This window comes from Anas acuta, chromosome 1, assembly GCF_963932015.1.
Source record: "Anas acuta chromosome 1, bAnaAcu1.1, whole genome shotgun sequence".
Classification (NCBI taxonomy): domain Eukaryota; kingdom Metazoa; phylum Chordata; class Aves; order Anseriformes; family Anatidae; genus Anas; species Anas acuta.
Window position 1 is genome coordinate 990149 of NC_088979.1, and position 21911 is coordinate 1012059.

At 60.2% G+C, this 21911-nt stretch overlaps 3 protein-coding genes and 2 long non-coding RNA genes across 9 annotated transcripts in view; 3 read left to right on the top strand and 2 right to left on the bottom strand.

Annotated features, from left to right (window-relative positions):
- LOC137856291 (uncharacterized) overlaps window positions 1-8053 on the top strand; it is a 95432-nt gene extending 87379 nt beyond the window's left edge. Inside the window, exon 3 of the long non-coding RNA XR_011096352.1 lies at window positions 7872-8053. This is a non-coding gene — a long non-coding RNA (uncharacterized lncRNA). The remainder of the gene's footprint in view (window positions 1-7871) is intronic.
- Window positions 523-3340, top strand: LOC137856403 (uncharacterized). The gene is made up of 2 exons (XR_011096439.1): window positions 523-1124; window positions 2471-3340. It is a non-coding gene; the product is annotated as an uncharacterized lncRNA (long non-coding RNA).
- A 190-nt stretch (window positions 8054-8243) lies between the features above and the next one.
- Window positions 8244-10584, top strand: LOC137855579 (erythroblast NAD(P)(+)--arginine ADP-ribosyltransferase-like). Of its 3 annotated transcripts, none has more exons than XM_068679904.1 (3): window positions 8244-9795; window positions 10153-10191; window positions 10278-10584. In XM_068679904.1, the coding sequence occupies exons 1-3, from the start codon at window positions 8991-8993 to the stop codon at window positions 10358-10360; spliced, it is 927 nt and encodes a 308-aa protein (XP_068536005.1). In that variant the 5' UTR covers window positions 8244-8990; the 3' UTR covers window positions 10361-10584. The 3 variants fall into 3 exon arrangements, with proteins under 3 accessions (XP_068536005.1, XP_068536159.1, XP_068536072.1); XM_068679971.1 differs by having other exon boundaries at window positions 8257-9777; XM_068680058.1 differs by lacking the exon at window positions 10153-10191 and having other exon boundaries at window positions 8248-9777.
- Window positions 10585-10943: 359 nt separating this feature from the next.
- Window positions 10944-12562, bottom strand: IL18BP (interleukin 18 binding protein). The gene is made up of 5 exons (XM_068681457.1): window positions 12492-12562; window positions 12171-12242; window positions 11963-12028; window positions 11574-11703; window positions 10944-11484 (listed from the first exon to the last, which is right to left on the bottom strand). The coding sequence occupies exons 1-5, from the start codon at window positions 12514-12516 to the stop codon at window positions 11304-11306; spliced, it is 474 nt and encodes a 157-aa protein (XP_068537558.1). The 5' UTR covers window positions 12517-12562; the 3' UTR covers window positions 10944-11303.
- A 1863-nt stretch (window positions 12563-14425) lies between these two features.
- Window positions 14426-21718, bottom strand: RNF121 (ring finger protein 121). 3 transcript variants are annotated; one of them, XM_068682296.1, is made up of 9 exons: window positions 21596-21718; window positions 19944-19981; window positions 19069-19210; window positions 18183-18337; window positions 17594-17701; window positions 16774-16894; window positions 15790-15923; window positions 14929-15030; window positions 14426-14750 (listed from the first exon to the last, which is right to left on the bottom strand). In XM_068682296.1, the coding sequence occupies exons 1-9, from the start codon at window positions 21650-21652 to the stop codon at window positions 14630-14632; spliced, it is 978 nt and encodes a 325-aa protein (XP_068538397.1). In that variant the 5' UTR covers window positions 21653-21718; the 3' UTR covers window positions 14426-14629. The 3 variants fall into 3 exon arrangements, with proteins under 3 accessions (XP_068538397.1, XP_068538479.1, XP_068538314.1); XM_068682378.1 differs by having other exon boundaries at window positions 21629-21681; XM_068682213.1 differs by lacking the exon at window positions 21596-21718 and adding an exon at window positions 20500-20856.
- Between the last annotated feature and the right edge of the window lie 193 nt (window positions 21719-21911).

Sequence of the window (21911 nt, forward strand, 5' to 3'; positions counted from 1 at the left end):
GCAGGTGTTCACAAAGAATAAGGTGTCATTGCCAAATTTCTGGGCAGTATTCTTCTTGAAGGAGGCAGAGGCGAACTGGACGAAGTGGACGGTCTGGTTGAGCTGGGCCGTAAAGCAGATGCCAAGGACACCGCGGTAGACGTTGTAGCATTCCGTGTTCTGGGCCTTCCATAGGGTGTGCACAGCCTCGATCAGGAGGAAATGCAGCGTCTTGAAGGGGAAGTGTTGCAGGTAGTGCTCACGGGAGCACCCACCCTCACGCACAAGTGTGTTGAATTGCTTGTACAGGTGTCCCCCGTCAGTGTACGCCAGCACGGCCACCGCCTGCTCCTGCGGCAGCACCTGCGGGCGGTTGGAGTTGCCCCACTGATTCTGCCAGTGCTTGGCTGCTCTTCTCCAGGTGTCTGCATAGGTCTTGTTTTGGAACTCAGGGCTGTTCACCGTTTTCAGCTTCTCCTCCATCCCAGTTCTGCAGTCCTGGTACTGGTCATCAAAGGAGTCCCAGGCCATGTCCATCACCTTCCTTGTGATAGCACGGACATCTCGCCTGCTGCCAGTGGCTGCGGTGCCAAACATGGTGCTGGCCAGCAGCACCCAGCCCAGGGTGAGCTGCTCCATGCGCAGAAGGACCCCGGTGCCCGGCTGCAGACCCCCAGGGCCCCCCCGGCCCGGTCCCAGCAGCCCTGGAGCTGCAGCGAGTTGTTACCTCTGCTCCACTTGGTGGTGTTTTTCAACCCCTGCCCGCATCCCATGGGTTACTTATATGCAGCCCTTCCGTGGGGCGTTGAGGCCACCTGTGGGCACTGTGTCAGTGGTTCTGGCACCACTTCAAACAGTGCCACCGCTGGGGTGGGGACGCTCCCTGGTCCCTTTTGTTGTCGTTTATGGGAAAGGGAGAGGGGTAGTGGGAAGGAGGGCAGGCATGGAGGGAAAAGGGCAGGTGTGGGCAAAAAAAACAGGGGAGAGAAAAAAAAGGAATGTGAGATAAAAACTTGTGTTCTTGCAGTAAAACATGCTACAAAGAAAATGTTTTTTTATTTGCAGTAGAAAACTAACCTGGTCCTAAACATCTCCTTCATCGAGAATCTGCACCTGGATGGGGCCGTGCACGAGGGGATGGTGCTGTGAGTACGGGGGGGTCCGGGGCTGCAAGGGCACCTGCGGGCAGCAGCAGCGGGACTCGTGGCAAGGGGCAGATTAACAGTTGGTCAAATAAAATTGTACATGTATGGCATAGAAGAGAGTCGAGTAGGCTGTGAGCCTGTAGTTCTCAGCCCATGAGGAAACGGGAGAAATCAGGTGTCAGGTCTTAGGGAATGTGAGGTTAGGATAAACTTTTACTGGGCACTCCTGCTTGCAGGATGCCCGCCATTGCAACCGCAAATAAAATTGCTACTTCACTGAGATCCTTGCCTGAGCCTGGGTTCTTTCTGCAGAGTTATTCTCACATGTCCTTAGCAGTGCTGGTGTGATCCCGAGCCCAGTTAAAGCAGTGGCCCAAGCAGCCAGATGCCAGCACATTTTTCCAGACCTCGGAATAGCTGACGAGGGTGGCTCCCTCGGGGAATTTGCACGTGAGAGTCAACACGAGGCACAGCTTCTGCTCTTCGTATCTTTGCTGCTCTTTTCTGCTCCTTTGTGTTTTGTGTTCAAGGAAAGGCCAGAGCCCAGCACAACAGCAGCTCCAGTCTATAAAAACTTCATTTTCCCCCAAAAAGGACAATGCCTATGTTAAATGCCTCTCTAAAGCCTGCCGAGCAGGAACGTTTCTTACAAGAACTCTGTGGCTCTTTGGAAAGGCAGTAAGAGAGACTCTTAAATTAAACTTCATATTTCAAATGCTTCCATTCGTGGCTACGTTTTTTTTTCTTATTCTCTTAATGAAAGCTTTAAATTATTCTGAAGAGTAGTCTTCTGCCAGCAGAGCAAGCAGGGTGTTTCTTTATACGGCACCCTGAATCTCATAAAACAGTTTCACACGAGACAGGGACAGCCTTGCCTGCACCCCACGTTATCAGTGCTCAGCTTCCCAGCCACAATTAAAAGCAGGATTTGACCTTTGTCACTGTTGCTTAAGTAGGAGAATGATCGGTCCTTCAGCTGTCGGGGAACCTCCATGGTTATCTCCCTGAATGCGGCTCTGCGTGTGTGTTTTAAGGGAAAGGCGCTGCTCCCCGAGCTGCTCTGACACCCAGAGTGCCCCCACGTAGCATAACCACAGCTACGGGATGGCAGATAGCAGCCCGTGCCCCCAAAATGAGAGTCGTCTTTTAAAGTAGATGAAATAATGCAAGTTAAAAGAGACTTGCTAATAGCACACAGCTCCTGTTTGGGGTCTAAATTTACGCACTGCAGGGGTAAAGGTGGCTAAATGCACCCGTCAGGGCTGGGCTCGCAGCGTCTCAGCAGCGTTCCCCCGAACAATGCTGCGCATATTTCGCTCCTACCAACGCGCTCCGTGCTTTTTCAGCAGAAGAATGGCCAAGCACACGCTGATGTCACTGCAAAGCAGAAATAAAAACCATCTGTACGGTCGTGTGAGCATCCTCAGTGACCTGGTACTGCGCCGACCAGACCATCCCATCCTGGGACCCCCACGCCAGCCCTGGCACAAGGCGTGCTCCGGGTGTTAGAGGAGGATAAACACCATGGAGGTGGAGAAAAACAGAGCACAAATCCCTGGGGAGGAGGATTTCATCCTGGTGAGACATGGGGTTAGAAATTAGAGAGCGATTGATTAAGAATGAATATGTAGGCAACACTCATTGCTTAACATGTGCTACATTTGTGATGTGCCTGTGCTGCGCTTGGGTCTCCACACAACAGGAGCCCCTGGGACTCCAAGAACCAGATCAAACCAACCTTATGGTTCAGACTGTGACCAAGGGCTCAGAGATAAGGAGGACTGCTAAAAAGAATGGCAAACTTGTAAGAACTCGAGATAACAGGAGCCCTCGGACCCCAAGAACCAGATCAAATCAACCTTATGGCTCAGACTGTGACCAAGGGCTCAGAGAGCATGCGCAAGGAGATGAGGTGAAAAGTTCAACCCTGATGAAGACATCTGACTTCATCCCCACGACCCTCAGTGCCCACCACCAGAAGGCACCAAGCAAGCACAGAGGGGAGGAGTTTATGGAAATGACTTGTTGGAACTAATTTTAATACTAAGCGGGGACGGGTTATGAATATGTATAGGTGTACTGGGAAACCTCATGCGTATGTAACTCTCTACTGCATATAACCAAGGCAAGTTGCCGCATTAGGGTGCGCTTGACTTTGGTGGGTCTACCCTCCGTGCCACCCAGTGCTGAATAAACATACCTACTTTATAATCTTACCGATTCTGGAGCCTCTCGAGCCGCCTGCTGCCTGGGCTGGGCACCCAGTGCCGAAGGACAGCAGTGGCATTTGCTTCAGCAGAAACCCTTCCTGCACCGTGTGCCCAGCCCAGAAACAGCAACTGCCCCCAAAACGCAGTCCACCGGGGACCCCCAAAACCCCTGCATCGGGTTTCATGCCCAGAGCAGGGCTGAAGGCATGGGAAATCCCAAATTCCTGGGTGCCAAGGTTGCCAGCCCTCCCCGAAACACTGGTTTGGGTCAGGGTTTGGCAGCACGGGCATGGGTGCAGGCAGCGCGGCAGTGTTTAACTTCTGCGTGCAGGAGGAAGGTGCCCCACGGGCCAGCTGGTCTAGCAGCAATTAGGCATTAATTAAGCCATTATGAACAGGTTAAGACGTCCGAGGGACCGCTCCTGTGCCAGGGCTGGGTGTAATAAATGGCTCAGTCTTCAAAATAGGACTATAATCAAAGTTTACAATTTATTAAAGGAATAGAGTGCTGCAAACATCACTGGGTGCACCAGGAGTCGCTGCTCCACCAAGACGCACACCCATTACATCAAGCAGCTGATTTTTATGCTCCTAGGCTGCTACATATTCATTACTACTTCTAAAAAAACAGGGTTATTATAATTAGTTTCCAGAATCCCAACCCTCCGACTGGAGCATGCACATCAGTCTCTGGTGGACCCTCTGAGAGTCTCTCGGGGTCTCTCGTGCTGAAGGCTCATAGTCATCCTCCCTCTTGTCCTTCTCCTTTGTCCACCTTGGCTGTATGTCGGAAACCTGTGCAGCGTCCCCTGAAGGTTTGTCTTTTAGTTGTTCTTCAGCTCTCCCTATCTCATTAATCTCCTGGCCAGATAGCAGAGACTTGCATCGTGTCCCATGCAACAGTCATAATAGTTAGCAGTTATTCTGAACCCCCCCAGATATCAGAGACTTCAAGGAAAAGCCTACAAATACATTTCCCTTCAAGCTCTCTATTGACACGAATTGCTGGGCCATTCCTTCGCAAGATACAAGAACTATATACACTAACCACTCTGTTTTTCTTAGACTTGTGCTTATACAAGGGTATGTAAGACAGAAGGTCTTTAATGCACGCCAGGATCCCCTTGGCCCTCTTGGCCACCAGGGCACACTGCTGCCTCATGGACAACCTGTCACCCACCAGGACCCCCAGGTTCTTCTCCTCAGAGCTCGTCTCCAGCAGGTCATTCCCCAGCTTGTACTGATACCTGCGGAGATGTGAGTTGCTAGGACAAACAATCACAAAGGGGTTTTGTCGGATAAAACTGCTGCTGCAGTTTCCAGCAGCAGTCCCCCAGACACAGAAATGACATTTATGAATGTCAATGCTTTCATTTATGAAAATAAATAACATAATTTTCATTTATAAAAGTAAATGTCAATGTTCTCCTTTATAAAAATATTCACAAAAACTGGCCCCAAAACAGAGCCCTGGGGAACCCCAGTGCTAGGGCCGCATGGTATGATGAATGTGACCTTCTGTCTTCACAGAATCACAGAATCACAGAATTTCTAGGTTGGAAGAGACCTCAAGATCATCGAGTCCAACCTCTGACCTAACACTAACAGTCCCCACTAAACCATATCCCTAAGCTCTACATCTAAACGTCTTTTGAAGACCTCCAGGGATGGTGACTCCACCACCTCCCTGGGCAGCCCGTCCCAATGCCTCACAACCCTTTCGGTAAAGAAATTCTTCCTAACATCTAACCTAAAACTCCCCTGGTGCAACTTTAGCCCATTCCCCCTCGTCCTGTCACCAGGCACGTGGGAGAACAGACCAACCCCCACCTCGCTACAGCCTCCTTTAAGGTATCTGTAGAGAGCAATAAGGTCACCCCTGAGCCTCCTCTTCTCCAGGCTGAACAAGCCCAGCTCCCTCAGCCGCTCCTCGTAGGACTTGTTCTCCAGGCCCCTCACCAGCTTCGTCACCTTCGATGCACTTCAGCTGGCCATTGCCTTATCCCCCAGCCTTGCTATTGTTCCCCCTGGCACAGCCCCAACAATCCTTGTTTCAGCCCCATCCCCCTTCTTACCTAGTTTAAAGCCCTCTCAATGAGCCCCGCCAGCTCCTGGCCCAGGATCCTTTTTCCCCTAAAAGATAGGGACCCATCTGTGGTCATCAGGCCGGGTGCTGAGTAAAGTGCCCCATGGTCGAAAAACCCAAGATTTCTGTGTTGGCACCAGCCTCTGAGCCACGTGTTTAACAGGTGGGCTTTCCTTGTCCTCTCTGTACCCCTCCCTGCCACCGTAGGGATGGATGAAAACACCACCTGCACTCCCGCTCCATCCACTAGCCATCCCAGCCCCCTAAAGTCCCATTTGATAGCCTTGAGGCTTCTCTCTTCAATGTCATCACTGCCCACCTGGACTATCAAAAGAGGATAATAATCAGAGGGGCGTACCAGGTTGGGAAGCTTCCTGGCAACGTCCCTGACCCTGGCCCCAGGCAGGCAGCAGACTTCCCTACGGGTAGGGCCAGGCCGACAAATAGGGCCCTCTGTTCCCCTGAGAAGTGAGTCTCCCACAACAATCACCCTTCTGTCTTTCTTGGTGGAGGCAGTCCAGAGGTGTGGAGTTGACTTCCTCGCCCTAGGCATCCTCCTGGGTAGACTTTCCACCTCTTCCTCACCCACCGGGCTCTCAAGCTCCAGGGCCTCAAACCTGTTGCGTAAGGGAACCTGGGAAGGCAGGGCCAGAAGGGGAGGGCATCGCCTGCCATGTCGAGCAGGGACCTGTCTCCATTCCTCCTCAACTCCCAGATCCCCTCCCTCTGTCCAACGGCTACAGGGCAGGGGATCCACCCCCATTTGGGGTGTCTCACCTCGATACCTCTCCTTGAGGCCCTGCAGTAGCTGTGCAGCAGCTGTGGTGGAGCTCAGCTGCCCACCTCAAAAGCACCGGCCTTGCACCACATGTGGCATTCAGGCCCTGCATTGCGGTCACCTCTGTACCTTGGGAACTATCTCCTGGAGAACATCAACAACTTCTCCCTCTTTTTATCTCCCCTGGAAGTGAATTGGTGGAGGATATAAGGAACGGTACCTCCTCCTCCTGTCCCTGTAGGCTAATTACAGTGGCTTTTGAGTACTTTGCATGTCTGTGGGTAACCAACATAATCCTGCTAGGTGTCCAGAGCACGTTTCTGTTATTTTCCTAAGGTTAAACAATTAATTATGAATACCACTCAGGAATCTGCCCCCAGGCAGTGTGTTGGTAGGTGGCAGGGTGTGTGGGAGGATACGGGCAGGTACCTGTCACGGCTGTCTCCTCCGATGGTTTTGAACTTCACCCCTGGACAAGGGTGAAATCCTAAACAACTGGTAGAAATTTTGGCAGACGTATGCCCTGCCCTGGCAATGCTCGAGAACTCCCTCCAGATGGCTGCGGTGTGCTGGGGCATGGCCAAAGGGAGTTGGTGCTGCCCAGCACCCTCAAGGGGAACCGGAGGGCTCCGGGTCTGATGACCCGATAACAGACATGGTTGAACCACGGGGCCAGCTCTCTGTGGTAGCAGTCACCCCTTTAGTCAAGATGAAACAATCGAAGAGGAAGTCAGCTCCCTTAGTAAGGGAAGAAGATCCTCCAAAGAGGTTCTGGTAGGGAGAAGCAGAAATAGAAGCGACAGGCTAATATCTACAGCAGGGACATCACAAAAAAAAATAAATAAAAAAGGAGGAAGAAGAGACAAATCATAAACAAGTCAGAATCACCTGATTCCCTGTTCCTGGGCGAGCTGTATGAAGGGATTTCAGCCATTGTCCAGGTGAGCACATAGTTGGGGGCAGCTTGGGATGCAGCAACCCTGGGATGGTGGAGTTCAAGATGGAACTTGGTGGAAGTAAGGCAAAAAGCAGGATTGCTACCCCAACTTTCGGAGAGCCAACTTTGACCTCTTCCTGGACCTACTTGGGGGTATCTCGTGAGCTGGGTTGCTAGAAGGCAAGGGTGCTTGTGAGAGCTGGGCTACATTTAAACAGCACTTCTTCCAAGCTCAGGATCAGTGCATCCCAAAGAGTAGGAAATTGGGGAAGGGGAGCAGGAAACCTGCATGGGTGAGCAAGGAGCTCATTGATAAGATCAAAAGGAAGAGCTATGAAATGTGGAAAAAGGGCCTGTCCTCTTGGGAGGAGTATAGAAGTGTTGTCAGGGCCTGCAGGGACGTGACAAGGAAGGCTAAAGCCCACCTGGAGGTGAAGCTTGAAAAAGAGATAAAGGATAATAAGAAGTTTGTTGTTGTTGTTGTTGTTTGATTTTTTTAAATTATGTAAACAATAAAAGAAAGACTAGAGATAATGTGGGTCCCCTGCTGAAAAAGGGGGGTGTCGGTCTCTGCTTCAAAGACTTCCCCCACGGGACTCCTGGACCCTGGAGGGAGGAGAAAGAGGCTGGGAAGTGGAGATCTCCCCCCTGGTTGATGAGGGAGTGGTTCAGGAGCATCTGAGTGGGCCGGCAGGTCAAGGGAGGTGATCCTCCCCCTCTGCCCTGCCCTGGTCAGGCCTCACCTGGAGCACTGGGTCCAGTTCTGGGCTCCCCGGTACAAAAATACAGGGATCTCCTGGAAAGAGTCCAGCGGAGGGCCACAAAGATGAGACGGGGCCTGGAGCATCTTCCCTGTGAGGAGAGGCTGAGAGACCTGGGGCTGTGCAGCCTGGAGAAGAGAGGACTGAGAGGGGATCTCCTCAGTGTGCCTAAATACCTGAGGGGTGGGAGACAGAGGGATTTGGCCAACCTCTTTTCAGTGGTCTGTGGGGACAGGACAAGGGGCAATGGCCACAAAATGGAGCCCAGGCAGTTCCGCACCAACATGGGCAGCCTGCTCTAGGGAACTGCTTTGGCAGGGGGTTGGACCCGATGATCTCCTGATCTTGGGCCTGGAAAGACAAGGTCTATGGCGTCACGGTACGCCCGAGAGAATAGAGCCCTGCAATGGGAGTCACCTCTGGAATAACCTTGTAACCCCCTAGGCCAAGAGGCACAGCAAGGACTGGGTGTATCACATCCCAGTCACCCACGAGCCCCTGGAGAGGCTGGGAGGTGTAAGGGGCCGTTAAAAGCCTGTTACAGGCACTGGGTGCTGGGGCATGGAAACGCTGGGGTGCAAATTTAGCAGAAGCCACTTGGCTGGTTAGGAGCAGAGGGTCTGACAGCCATCTGGGCCCTGCTCAAGGCCCCTGCACCCTGTGCTGGAGGGAAGCAGCTGGGGAAGGCAGAGGGGTTGCTCCTGCCTTGGGAAAAGGCAAAGCCATGTGTGAGAGCGGCTGTGGTGGCGTTTGGCTGTCCATCAGGGCGAAACCACCACAAACACCTGTGGGACTGGGCCCCGCACTAACACCAAAGCAAAGGGAACTGCTAAAGGGGGATTTCCTGACGGTGTCCCTGCAGACGCTTGCACCAACGGGGCAGCAGCAGCTATTCTGGGCGGTCATGGGGGGCCAGCATATAAATAGCCCGTGGGACACAGGCAGGAGTTGCTATAAAAAGCCCCAACAGGCAGCTCGAGTGTCCTGCGCACCCAGCGGAGCAGAGGTAACAACTCGCTGCAGCTCCAGGGCTGCTGGGACCGGGCCGGGGGGGACCTGGGGATCTGCAGCCGGGCACCGGGGTCCTTCTGCGCATGGAGCAGCTCGCCCTGGGCTGGGTGCTGCTGGCCAGCACCCTGTTTGGCACCGCAGCCACTGGCAGCAGGCGAGACCTCGAGGCCATCAAGGAGGTGGCGATGGACATGGTCCTCAGCTCCTTTGACGACCAGTACCAGGGCTGCAGCCGCATGATGGAGAAGGAGCTGGAGGAGCTGAACCGCACCGAGTTCGCCAACCCTGACTACGCGGAGGGCTGGAGGGGTGCAGTGATGGAGTGGAGGAATCGATGGGGCCGTGCCACCCGCCCGCAGGCGCTGCGGCAGGAGCAGGCGGTGGCCGTGCTGGCGTACACCGCCGAGAGGGGACTCTACAAGCAGTTCAACACCGCCGTGCGCGAGGGCGGGCGCTCCCGCGAGCACTACCTCCAGTCCTTCCCCTTCAAGACGCTGCATTTCCTCCTGACCAAGGCCCTACACACCCTGCAGGAAGCCCAGGGCCACAGCTGCCTCCGCGTCTACCGCGGCATCAAAGGCACCCGCTTCACAGCCCAGCTCCGCCAGACCGTCCGCTTTGGCCAGTTCACCTCCGCCTCCCTCCAGAAGAAGGTTGCTGAGTCCTTTGGCCAGGACACCTTCTTCTTTTTGGATACCTGCTACAGCGTCCCCATCAAGAACTTCTCCTTCTACCCTGGTGAGGATGAAGTCCTCATCCCACCCTATGAGGTCTTCAAGGTCACCAACTTCACCCGTGTCAGAGACGGAAACTTCATCCATCTCCACTCCCAGACTGCGCTCAGCACCTACAACTGCGAGTTTGTGAAGGGTACGGGCAGGCAGCAGGGTGGGTGCTGTCTGGGGACAGGGCACAGCCCTGGGCAGGCGCCGCCGTGCTCCCCGCGCTCCTCCAGCCATGGCTGCAGAGGAACGGGGGCCCCGTGCCACCGGCTCTGTGAGGGGAAGGGGAGCCTCGTGGTGAAGGCAACACCTCCGTGTGGGGAGCTCGGGGAGCCTGGGGAGCTTGGGGAGCTCGGGGAGGTGGGGAGCTCGCCTTCAGACCAGGTCTTCCCTGCGCATCCCTGCATGCTCCCAGCTGCTCTCCCTTGGGGTTTGCGGTGGGGGCCCTCTGTGGCACGGCCAGGGCGGGGTGAGGGGCACAGAGCGGGGCGAGGGGCACAGATTTTGTTGGTCTCTTTGGCAGAGAAAAGGTGCAAGGCCCAGCCGTGTGTCTTCAGCTCAGGTAAGAGGTGAGCCCCCAGCCCCTTCCCATGGCCAGCACCGTGCTGGCACCCTCCGGCAGTCATTAACTCCCTGTTCCCCCCCCAGGCAGGAGCAGTCCCAGGGAACCCCCACACCTCTGGAGTCTCCTCTTGGCAGCCGCAGCCCTGGCAGCCGTGGGACGCCTCTAACCCAGCTATGCTGCTGCTGCACCTCCGCGAGGAAAACGGGGCAGAAACGTGAGAACACATTTAATGGACACTGTGGGATTTCGCTTTCCTCTGCCAGACACTTTCTGCTCCAGCAGGAGCGGTGCCACCGGCCCCAGGATGCTCTGGTGGCCCTAGAACACCAGCAGAGGCTGGAGGAAGCCTTTTCCTGGCTTTTGCAGAGAAATAAAAGCACTGCTGGAGGATGGAGGCATCGAGGAGGGTTCCTGCGGCTCCCCGCAGCGGGGGCACTTTGCATGGGTGGCAGCCGGGGGTCTTCTCCAGCTCCCTCCTGGAGAGCGCTGCCCCAGGTCCTGCGAGGGGGCACGGGGAGCACTGGGGGCTCCTCCTCTCTGGGGAGCCTCCACGGCGGCTCAGGAGCAGGGATTTGGCTGGCACCTCAGCCCCCAGTGCCCAGATTCGGGCTCTGCAGGCGGGACGGACGGGGGCTGCCCCACGGAGCAGCGCAGGGCACTCAGCCAGCTCTGGCGGCACCGTGGGCACCTCGCCTTCCTCCTCACCCCGCGGGTGTCCCCTGCCCCCCCAGCACACAGGTGACACCAGGCAGCCTCAATGCGCTTTAATGAATCCCTGCTGCCCCACAACCTGCTGCGGGCAGGTGCCGGGGGGCCAGGGGCACCAGGAGCCCCGCAGCGGGGCTGTGTCCGTCAGAGCAGGGCCGATGCCCTGGGGCTGGGCAAAGAGCCCCCACAGCAGCCTCCCGACCTGGGGGTGGGCAGGGTGAGAGCCCCCCGCCCCGCAGCCAGCCAGGGTCCAGCAAGGGCCGGGCTGGGGGCAGCTCCGAGCAGGGGCAGGGGGGGTTTTCCCCCCACTCCAGGCCCACGGAGCATCCCTTCCCATGCAGCGGGGGCAGCCCTTGCCCCACGCCGTGGGGCTCTCACCCGTCACGAGCTGCAGCCCGGTCTCAGCCCAGTTCCCTGCTCTCGGTGGGGGCCGGCTGCGGGGGTCCCCACCGCAGCTCCCTGGTGTCGAGGCCGACGGGGCTCAGCACCACGCAGGTGAAGTTGGTGCGCAGGTCCCGGGCGCTGAAGGAGCTGAAGAGGAGGTCTCGGCGCAGGACCACCCCTGAGCCCCGCGGCTCCTCTCTGCGGGGCGAGCAGCAAGACCCCATCAGCACCCCCAGCAGGGCCGGAGCTGCCCCCCCCCAGCCCCAGGACCCCCTCCCTGTACTCACAGCAGCATCCCCTCGTGCACGGCCCCGTCCGGGTGCAGCTTTTCGATGAAGGAGCCGTTCCCCAGCCAGTAGAGCAGCGTGACCTCGGGGAGGCTGCTCACGGCCTCGCAGGAGATCTTCACACTGCAGCCTGTGCATGGGGGGGACATGGGCTGGGACCAGGGGGGGTGGCAGTGGTCCTGCTGTGCAGCCCCCCCGTGCCATCCCCAGAGGTCCCCAGGGGAACAGCCCCTTCCTCACCCGCACCCCAAAAGCCCCCGCAGAGCCTTGCTGGGCTCCCCAAGCCCCAGCTGCAGGGGTGCAGGAGCTGCCCCCCAACTCCCCCCCCCCAAGTGTGAGGGGCTCAGCACGGCCTCCCCCAGCCCCTGTCCCCTCGGGGGGTCACTTACCCAGGCGGGGGGGCTCTGCTGGCATCCGCAGGGCGGTGATGCGGGGGGGCTGCAGGGCCGTGGTTGCTGGGGGAGAGGAGCGGGGTGAGGGACAGGAGCTGCCCCCAGACCCGGTCCCACGGGGGGGGCAGGGACACGGGAGGGGGGGGCGCACAGAGGCAGGACCCGGTCCTGGCTGTCCCCCCCCCAGCCCTACAGCCCCACTTACCTGTGCTGCGGGGGGCCACGGCCCAGCAGAGCAGCGGCAGCAGCAGGAGGGGGGCACGGAGCCCGGGGGGGGCTGCGGGCAGAAACGGGGCTCAGCGCCCGGCAGCGCCGGGATGCGCCCCCCCGAGCCGGGCACGGCACCGGGCGGCGTCCCCGAGCCCCCGCAGCTCCTCCCGGGCACCGGAGCGCTCCCCCGGCCCCGGCTCCCCCAGCCCCATTTCCCCCGGCCCCGGCTCCCCCAGCCCCATTTCCCCCAGCCCCGTTGCCCCCCGCCCCGGCTCCCCCCGTCCCGGTGCCCCCCCCGGTCCTGCAGCGGCCGCACCGTCGGAGCGGGCGCACGGAGCCATCGTGCGGCAGCGCCCGGCGGGGGCTCTTTATTGGGGCAGCGGCCGTGACTCAGCGGGGGCCGCCCCCGGCCGCGCCCGCACCGGGCTGGGCAGCGCCGGGCTCCGCATCCCGGAGCCCCACGGACCCCAAATCCCCACGGACCCCAAATCCCCGCGCCCCTCCTTTACCGGGACCCCGCGCCCGTCCCGTGCCCAATGTCCCTGCGCCCCCTGTGCCCATGTCCCCATATCCCCGTGCCCAATGTCCCCATGTCCCCCACGATCCCGTGCCCAACATCCCCATGCCCAGTGTCCCCCCCGCATCCCCCCGTTGTCCCCAGCTGCCCCCCAACCAGCCTGGCTGTGCGAGACCCCGGCTCCCACCCCAGCCCTGAGCCCCCTGGGTGGAGCTGGGGGCTTCGGGGCGAGGAAGGGCCTGGGCTGAGGGAGGTGGGCAAAGCCCAGGGGGGGTGCAGGTTCCCAGCCGGGGCCGTGCCCCCCTGCCCTTTCCCCTGTTTTACGTCCCGGGCCTGCCCCCTTCCCGCTGTCCCCCTCCCTTTCCCGTAAACGAGAGCGAAAGGCAGCGGGGAGCGTCCCCACCCCGGCGCTGGCACCGTTTGAAGCAGGGCCAAGGCCACTGACCCCATAGACGGCCCCAATGCCCAGGGGAAGGGCTCAGGGGGCAGAAGGGGCTTCCCCACCCCGGGAACCCCACACACAGACATGGGGACAAGTGAGAGGGGGGAAGCCCCCAGGCCTCTGCCCCCTGCCCTGGAGCAGGGACCCAAACCCCTCCAGCCCTGGTAGGCGTCGGATCCAGGCAGAGAAACACCAGGTGTCGAAAAAAAAAGCCCCTAAAAGCCCAGTGAATTTTCTGGCATTTTTTATTAACAACTCCGGGAAGGGCGGTGCTGGCGCAGTGACAGGGCCCAGCACCCGCAGCCCCCACCTCTCCCCCACCCACGGTCAGCTCCGTGCCCGCGTCCTCCCCGCAGCGCCCGTGGGCACCGGGGCTGCAGCCCAGCACCTTCAGCACTGCCCAGCCCCGTCCCACCACCCGCAGGGTGCTGGGGCTGGTGGTCAGCGCCCGGGGGGGGGCTGCAGAAGCCACCAGTGCAGGGGAGGGAGGAGGAAATGCCACCCGGACACAGCACAGGCGGGACGAGTGAGAAAATCCCCAGGCCACAGCAGTGCCCGGGACTTTGTGTGTTTGGCACAGTGTGGGGCAGTTTCAGCCCCACACAAACCCAGGGCTCAGCAGGGCCTGGGGGCAGCCCCCCCATCACGCCACGGTGCCAGCCACTTCCCCAATCCCTGCAGCACGAGGAAGACCCCGTGCCAAATCCGGGGGGCTGGGGGAGGCCTCGCTCTGCTGGTGCCACCAGCCCTGCCCGCATCGCCAAACACCAGCTCTGTGTGCCGCCACCAAGGGGGTGCAGGGGGAGAAAAGCCCCCCCTGCCCCACATCCCAGTGGGTTGAGGACGGCACCAGCCCTGGTGGGGCACGGGGACGCGCAGGGGGACATAGAAAAGAGGGGAGCGTACAAAAGGGGGAGGCGGGCAGAGGCTGGGGGGCAGCGGAGGGGACCGGGATCCTTCCTTCCCCGTACACCCGCAGCGGGGAGCTGGTGGGGAAGGGCTCAGCCCACGGCACCAGGGCAGCCCCGCGTCCCCCCGTCCTCTCCGTGCTGTCCCTCTGTCCTGGGAGCTGTCCCTGTCCCCGACCTCCTCCTGGTAGGGAGATGAGCCCCAAACCTCGATGTGCTGCCCCAGCCCTTCCTCGCCCGGGCTGCTCCATGGACGGGAGTCGAACGGCCCCAAGAGGCAGCAGCACGAGAGCCTCCCTCCCGCAGGAGCAAGCCACGGCCCCGGGGCTGGGAACCGTGCCGAACCCGTCTCTTCTGTCTGCAATAGAAAGTTTTAAATACGCTCATTAAAATAACTGCTTTTAAAAAAAACAGGCTCCCCCCGGGGTCCTCGCGGGAGCTGCTGCTTGGCTGGGGGTCGCCCCAGGGACGAGTCCTCGGTGCGGCGGCGCTCGGGGGCGGCCGGGATGCGACGGATCCGGCCGGCTGCTGTCCTCTGCCCCCGGCCCGCGGCCTCGCCTGGCTCCGCGGCTGCCCGCCGCCCTCCCTTACTCCAGGCCCAGGATGTAGTTGATGCCCTGGACCAGTCCGATGATGACGGGCTGCCAGGCCACCAGGTAGCGCAGCCAGTCCAGCAGCTGCCCGTACATCACGTGCGGCCTCTCCCAGCTGCGTGGAACGGAGTTAAAGAGCCTCGGGGAGGCAGGAGGGGAGCGTGGCCCGAGCTGGAGCTGCCCCACGTCGCCCAAACCCGCGCCCTCCCAGCTCCCCCAGTGCTCCCGTGGCTCCGTGCCCAGCTCCGGGGCATTAGAACCAGGGAAGCAGCTCCCCCGTGGAGAAAGGATACGGGTTACTGAACATCCTCTTGAGATCCACCTTCTCTTTGCAGTAGGGACACGTCTGCTTCTTCCCGACGATGCACCAGCCGCGGATGCAGAACTCGTGAAAGCTGGGGAGCGGCGCGTTAAGGGAACTGCCTGGGGACGGAGCCAGGAGGAAACGGGGCCGCTGTCACGCCTGGAGGAATCAGAACCACCCCCGCACCACACGCAGGGCACGGGAAGCACCCTCGTGGCGCGAGGACGGCAGCGTTGCCCAACGCAGAGCTTTCCTAGGAAACCCCTCGGCTCCCAGGAAGGGGCTCCCAGCAGAGCCCCCGCAGCAGAGGGCTCTGCCTGGTGGAATCCCGTGGCCATAAACCCCCCCGCACGGCTGCCACGCTGCTGCTGAGGCTGCAAACGTTTCCACACCGCCTGCAGCGCCCGGCGTGAGGCAACAAGCTCCGTGACCTTTGCTCAGGGCCCTTTGGAAACCACCTCGCTCTGAGTCAGGGAGTGAGTACCAGAGAACATCCCAGCTCCACCGCTGAGTCACAGCTGGGAAAAAAAAACCCTGACCTGCCCCCGGCCAGGGCTCTGTGAGCTGGCAGCACTTCCACTTTTGCAACTGACTTCACCTCCCTCAGCTGCCAGGGCGCTGGAAGCTCCGCACGCGGCGCTGCCGGAGGAGTTGTGGGGCAGAGGAGGCTGGCAGGAGCTGGACCGAGCACACAGAGCCAGAGCCCTGCCAAAAAACGGGGGCTGCCGATTGCTCCCAACACGTGTCCCCTCCGTGAGGATCCTTTGGCACCGCCCGGCGTCCCCGACACGCGCCCCTGGGTGCTGGGAGGAGGGCAGGGGCACGGCGCTGGCCCGGAGCAGAAGGATACACGTGGTTGCAGGAGAGGCGGTACGTGTTCTCGATGATCCCCTCCTCGTTGACGTCCACGAAGATCTGCTGGCCGCAGACGGCGCAGACGCTGTCGGAGAGGTGCTTGGTGGGCATCCCCGAGGCGCTGTAGAACTGAGGGCAGAGCAGAGATGGTCACGGGGGGGCACGCATCCCACACCCCCCCAGTGCAGCTAAGCTTCAGGGAGGGCTGGGCCAGCGCTCCAGGCATCCAACCTCAGCCTTTTGGGCTTAAAAACCTCATTACAGGTCCAGCTGCAGGGAATGATGACAACAGGACGTGGTGCTGCTCGGTCACTGCACAGCCCTTTGTGCCCCAGCCCCCCGCAGCCCCCCACTCCCTGCAAACCCCCCCACGCTGGGGGAATCCCCCCAAATTGCAGGCTGTGGGTTTGGCCCTCGTGGCTCTCTGGGTGGGAGCGTGCTGCAGGACACCAGGGGACAGGCAGGGAGGTCAGGGAAGAGACAAAGGGCTGAAGATGCACCCAGGGGGCTGGGTTACAGCAAAAACCACACTGGGGGGAAGGCGAGCAGAGCCACGTGGGAACACCACGCACCCCACGGCTGTTCTGGTTCATTTTTTCTCTCTGGTGAGTAGGTCGCAGACTTCAGGCTTCACCACGGGCATGTGGGAGCAGCCGCTGTGCCCGCAGGGACAGCCCGAGGCTCAGCCCGGTATAAAAGGCTCAGCCAGACAAATATTTGTCAGCAGTCTGGAGGGATTGAGCAGATCCTTCCTGTCTCGTGCTCCCGGAGGTGGGACAGACTCGGTTTGTGGGGAAGCAGGATCTCAGGATCCCAGAGTGACTCATGTCAGAGACCTCCTGACGCAGAGAGCGAGCAGCGAGCCCTTCCTGGGGCAGAGCTCCCTGCACCTCCTCGTTTTGGGGGAGGCAAAAGCTGCAACCAGCCCCCCCCCAGCCCTCCTGTTAGCAGCCAGGAGGACAGCACAGCCTGAACTCACCCCGATCGTCGAGGCCATGTAATCTGCACACATCTCGGCAAAGTCCCGCTCCAGGACCCCGTAGTACAGACCGTAGAAGAGGAGAGAGATGCCGAAGTCCATTGCATCTTCTGGTTTGATTCTGCAACAGAGGAGTCCCAAACAACATCGAGGGCTTTTCTGCATAGCAGGGGTGCACGGACAGCGTGCCAGAGGAGCCCAGCAGCGCTGCAGCTCGTGTCACCGCCATCAGCCCCCTGCAGAGCCGTCTGCACGCCTCCAGGCACAGAACCAGCCCCTGCTTTTGGGGCATTTCATCTGCTTCGTCCCCAGTGAGCTGTGGGGGCCCTATCCCAGCTCATAGCTGTCGCCCATCTCCCTCACCTGCCCCTGAAATGAGCAACTGAGCAACTCCCCAGCTCTATCATGCACCACATGGGCTCCAGATAAGCCCCCTTTTAACACCCCCACAGCCCTGCAGGCAGTTTCCAGGCCTGCGCATTGTTCCAGAAGGAATTGACCTCCCTGAAACGGAGGATGGCTCGGGGTAAGGCCCTCTGCCACCACAGCGGGGCTGGCTGCTTGCTGCAGGCACCCGGTTATCAGGGAAATCTCACTGCTGCCCCATGCACAGAGCCAGGGGAAGCAACCCTGCGGGAAGCAGGGCCCTTGAGCAGCCTCAGCAGCACAACCACGCGGGGAGAGGACACCCTGAAAGTCCCTCTGGCCTCCTGCCACATCAGTCAGGCTGCCAGGTGAGTGTTTCTCTGGAATCCCAGCCAACGCCTCCTTCCCTGTCACAGCCCCTGCCCTGGGAACAGGGCCCCGAGGATTCGCTCACCTGAACAATAAATTAAGACCAAAGAGCGTGAACATCACAGCCATGTACCCGACGATTCCAGTGGCGTAGCTGATCTTGTATATTAGCAGAAACCATTTATAAACCAGCCTGTAAAAATGCAAAACAAGAATTAGGCGGCTTTGTTTCTCCCTCGAGCACCTATTGAGTTTCACTTTCCCACGTCGGACGTTTCAACCACCCACGCGTGGGCAAACAGAGGCTTCAAGTTCCAGCTCAGGCCACAGATCTGCAGCTCACGGTCTGCACTTCCAAACCAGAAACCTCCGGATCCCTGATGGCCTCGAGAAAGTGAGTGTCACACCAGGAATGCGCTCGGTGAGACTGCCAGCTGCCCTGGGGCATCGTGGGGGTCTGCCTGCCCACCGCCCGCCCTGACAAGACAGGGATCTGAGGGTGGCAGCTCCACAGAGAGCCTCCAGCAGGGTAACTCACACCCTGAGGTGCTGCACTGGCTGAACAGGGCGAATTTTAGAGTTTGAGGCCGTGGTTTGCGTCAGGGAATCACCAAAGGGCTCTTTGTGATGCTGCCCTGAGGCTGAGGGCACTTCCCAGAAACGCTCCCACTAACCTGGGCGTCGTCTGTACCAGAGGTTTTCGGGTTGCCCTGAAGGTGACAAAAGCTGTGACGGCTGAGAAGAGCACCCAGATGACCAAGAAGCGCCACCAGTACAGCTTCACCGTGAAGTACAGGGGCACCACCCACATCTGGAACAGGGTCACCATCTGTGGGAAGGGAGGAGAGGCGCGTTATGCTGCTTGTCAGGCACCAGAAAAACCCCAGTGGATCTGGCAGCCTGGCTCTTGCTGGCATCAAGGGGCACTGAGCGGTGTCAGGGAGCTCAGGAATTTGGGCTGGTGGCCGCCAGAACACAGGGAACAAGCTCAGAGCCTGGCTGAAGGGAGACAGCTGGCAGGCTGTGACAGCAAAGGAGCAGAGCTGGAGCAAGGAACACTGCTGAGGAAAGAGGCACAGGAGCTGATCTGCACGACCAGATCTTGCAGCAGGGCTCAGCAAACCTCTGCCTCTTCAGGCTTCCCAGAATTTTAACCACAACCCCTCAGGCACGGGTTAAGGAGACTGGCACAGCACCGAGTTTCGGGCACTCTGCCCCACCAAATATCCCCAAACCAGAGCCACCGCCGTGGAGCTTTGTGCAGGCACGCGGGCACGGTTTTGGTTTCACAGAGAGGATTAGGGGCATTGCCTGGAAATGTTCTTTACAGGAAATCAGGTGGGGGTTGTTTCCTGGTGCAGGCACAGCCCCGCAGCCTTTCTGGCGAGCTGACACATGGCACCAGCATCGGGAAGCAGCAGGGCTGTTTGGGGACACCACGTGTCACTGCCAGCGCTCACACCAGAGCCTTGAGGCCTCCGGATGCGTTCACCCTCGTCCCTCGGGCAGCTGAGGGTGTTTCAGCACCAGACATGAGCCCAGCAGCTGGAGGACACTCACGTTGTAGGAGCGGGGGTGCCTCTGCTTCCACTGCACCAGCAGCAGCTGCGCCACCACCAGCGTGGCGATGAGGATGAGGACCATCTCGGCGTGCATGGCCTCGTGGCCGCGGTGCTTGGCGTGCATCCGGGCGTGTTCCACCCTGCAACGACAGCGAGAGGGTGACTGAGGGGCGGGCAGGCACGGCAGACGAGCAGGAGAGCCAGGAGGACTGCACCGGAGGGCGGTGTTAGGGGACGCAGGGGTGTGGGTGCTGCGTTGCCATCCTGGGGAGAAATAAATTTAAAATGTCCCAAAAAGCAGCTGTTTGACACCATGATACCCAGCTCATGGTGCTGTGAACAAGGCAGAGGTGTCACGCTGCTGCACAGGACCCAAGGTGTGTCACCCACGCAGCAGCACCACCCCAAGTGTGTGCTGTCAGAGACAGAGCCCAAATCTTCCCCGGCCCTGCTCAGCCCCCAGCACGCTGCTTCCTCCCTCTGCCCCGATCCTAACTCCTCTGGAAAGCCAGGAGAGGCTCCCACAGCCGGCCCTCTGCTGACCCCTGCGGTTCCTTTGCTCTCAGTGCTGCTGCCTGGCCGCGAGCCAAAGCACAACGTCCTCACCCCGTGGCCTGAGGCTGGAAGTTAAGTGCGAGTTAGAGTGCTAAATCTTAAAGTCTCAAAAGCTGAAATGTTAAGCTGCAGCTTAAGGCTGAAAGTTAAGCCCAAGTTGGAAAAAAAAATACAAAGTTATAAAAAAAAAAAAATCCAAGTTGGAAAATAAAAGCCAAACACAACAAATATGTGCAAAAGGCACTGCCCTGGAGGGCTGCCCACGGCCTCTGCAGCTGCTGGCAGCGCCCGTCACGGGCTCTCCTTCCCAAAACTCACCTCCATCTCTCCTCGGGGGACAAGTGCGAGAGGTCGACCTGAGGAGACAGAAAAAGACAAAACAAAAAAAAAAGATCAGCAGCTGGAGGCCGGGAGCAGCAACCCCAGGGGACAGCAGGCAGGGAAAGCACAGCCCGAGCGGTGCTGCTGCGCTGCGCCCCGAGCAACCCCTGCAGCAGGCACGGCCCCCGGGGGGCTCAGGAAGATGGGAAATTTGGGGAGATGTGAAATTTGGGTGTGCAGAGCCCAGCTCGAGCTCCCCAGGTTGTGGTGGTGCTGTGGCAGCCTCTCACTGCCTGGCCTCTAACACCTCGGGAGGGGGGCGCAGGGCCAGAAGCTGAAACCAAACACCAGGACCCCCAAAATCTTCCTGAGCCCCCCCCCGGCTCAGCACCGCCCAGTATCGCTCCCAGACCACGCTGGCTTCCAGCGGGGGCTGAGTCCCCAAAACCACCACGAAACCTTCACCAAAACGCCCAGCAGGTACTGTCCTGGGGGGGGGGGGGGACGCGGTGCAGGGTCCTGACCCCGTTACACCGGGGCTGTCCCCAGCCACCTGAGGACGTGGACTTTGTGGGAGGGAGCAGAGGAACGGGAGCAGCCCTCGGCGTGCCTCCTTATCAGCTGCCTCCTTATCAGCTGCCTCCTTATCAGCTGCCTGCTCTCCGTGGCCGGGTGGGGAGCACGAGGGGGCTCCTGGTGCTCTGCAGGGCTCGGACACGCGGGTGGGAGCCGCTCCCTGCCTGCTGCCACCCCCCAGCCACCAGCTGCAGGGCAAAGCCTGAGGGGGAGCCCCCCCTCCAGCCCCCCACCCCCTCAGCCCTTCAGCCCCTGCCCTGCTGGCACTGAGTGAGCAGAGCCCAGAGCCATGGGGACAGCCAGGGGGGAGCCTCAGCATGGGGCTGAGCCCCCACAAATCCCCCCCAAATCGCCCCCAGATCACCCAAATTTCCCCCTAAATTCTCCAAATCGTCCCCAAATGCCCCAAATCCCTCCCTAAGTCCCCCAAATCGCCCCCAACCCCCCAAGTCGCCCCCAGATCCCCCTCACAGCCCCTCCAAATCCCCCAAATCGCCCCCTAAATCCCCCAAATCGCCCCCAAATCCCCCCCAGCCCCTCCAAATCCCCCAAATTCCCCCCTAAATCATCCAAACCGCCTCCAAATGCACCAAGTCGTCCCCAGATCCCCCTCACAGCCCCTCCAAATCCCCCAAATCACCCCCTAAATCCCCCAAATCCCCCCCTAAATCCTCCAAATCGCCCCCAAATGCCCTAAGTCGTCCCCAAATCCCCCCACAGCCCCTCCAAATCGCCCCCTAAATCCCCTAAATTGCCCCCAAATTCCCCCAAATTCTCCCCTAAATCCTCCAAATCGCCCCCAAATGCCCCAAGTCGCCCCCAGACCCCCTCACAGCCCCTCCAAATCCCCCAAATCTCCCCCCAATCCCCCCCAACCCCTCCCCCACCCCCCCCATCCCCTCAGAGCCCCCCCCTCAGCCCCCGGCCCAGGCCGCCCCCAGCCCGGCCTCGGCCCCCCCCCAGGGCTGAGGCGCCCCCAGCCCCTCTGTGCAGCCCGGGCCCGGCCCCCAGAGGGCAGAACCCCCCTCCCAGTCCTTCCCAGTTCCTCCCAGTTCCTCCCAGTCCCCCCCCACCTCCTCCCCGTCGCGCTCGCCGGGCCCGCCGACCTCCACCTCCAGCACCGCCGCCATCTTGCCCCCCCCCCCCCTCCCCTCACTCCTTAGGGGCTCCCCTCCCGCAGGCAGCCAGCTCCTTCCGCCGCCGCTCAGCCAATCAGCGGCCACGCCGCCTCCCCGCCGGCCAATCGCCGCGCGCGGCGCTGCCCCGGCGGCCAGTCAGGAGGAAGAAGGGGCGGGCTTTAAGGTTAGGGACCATGGCGCATTTCCGAACCCTCTCAGCGCGCGGCCTCCCCGCTCCCCACTCACGCTCGGTGCAGGGGCGGCTCACGGC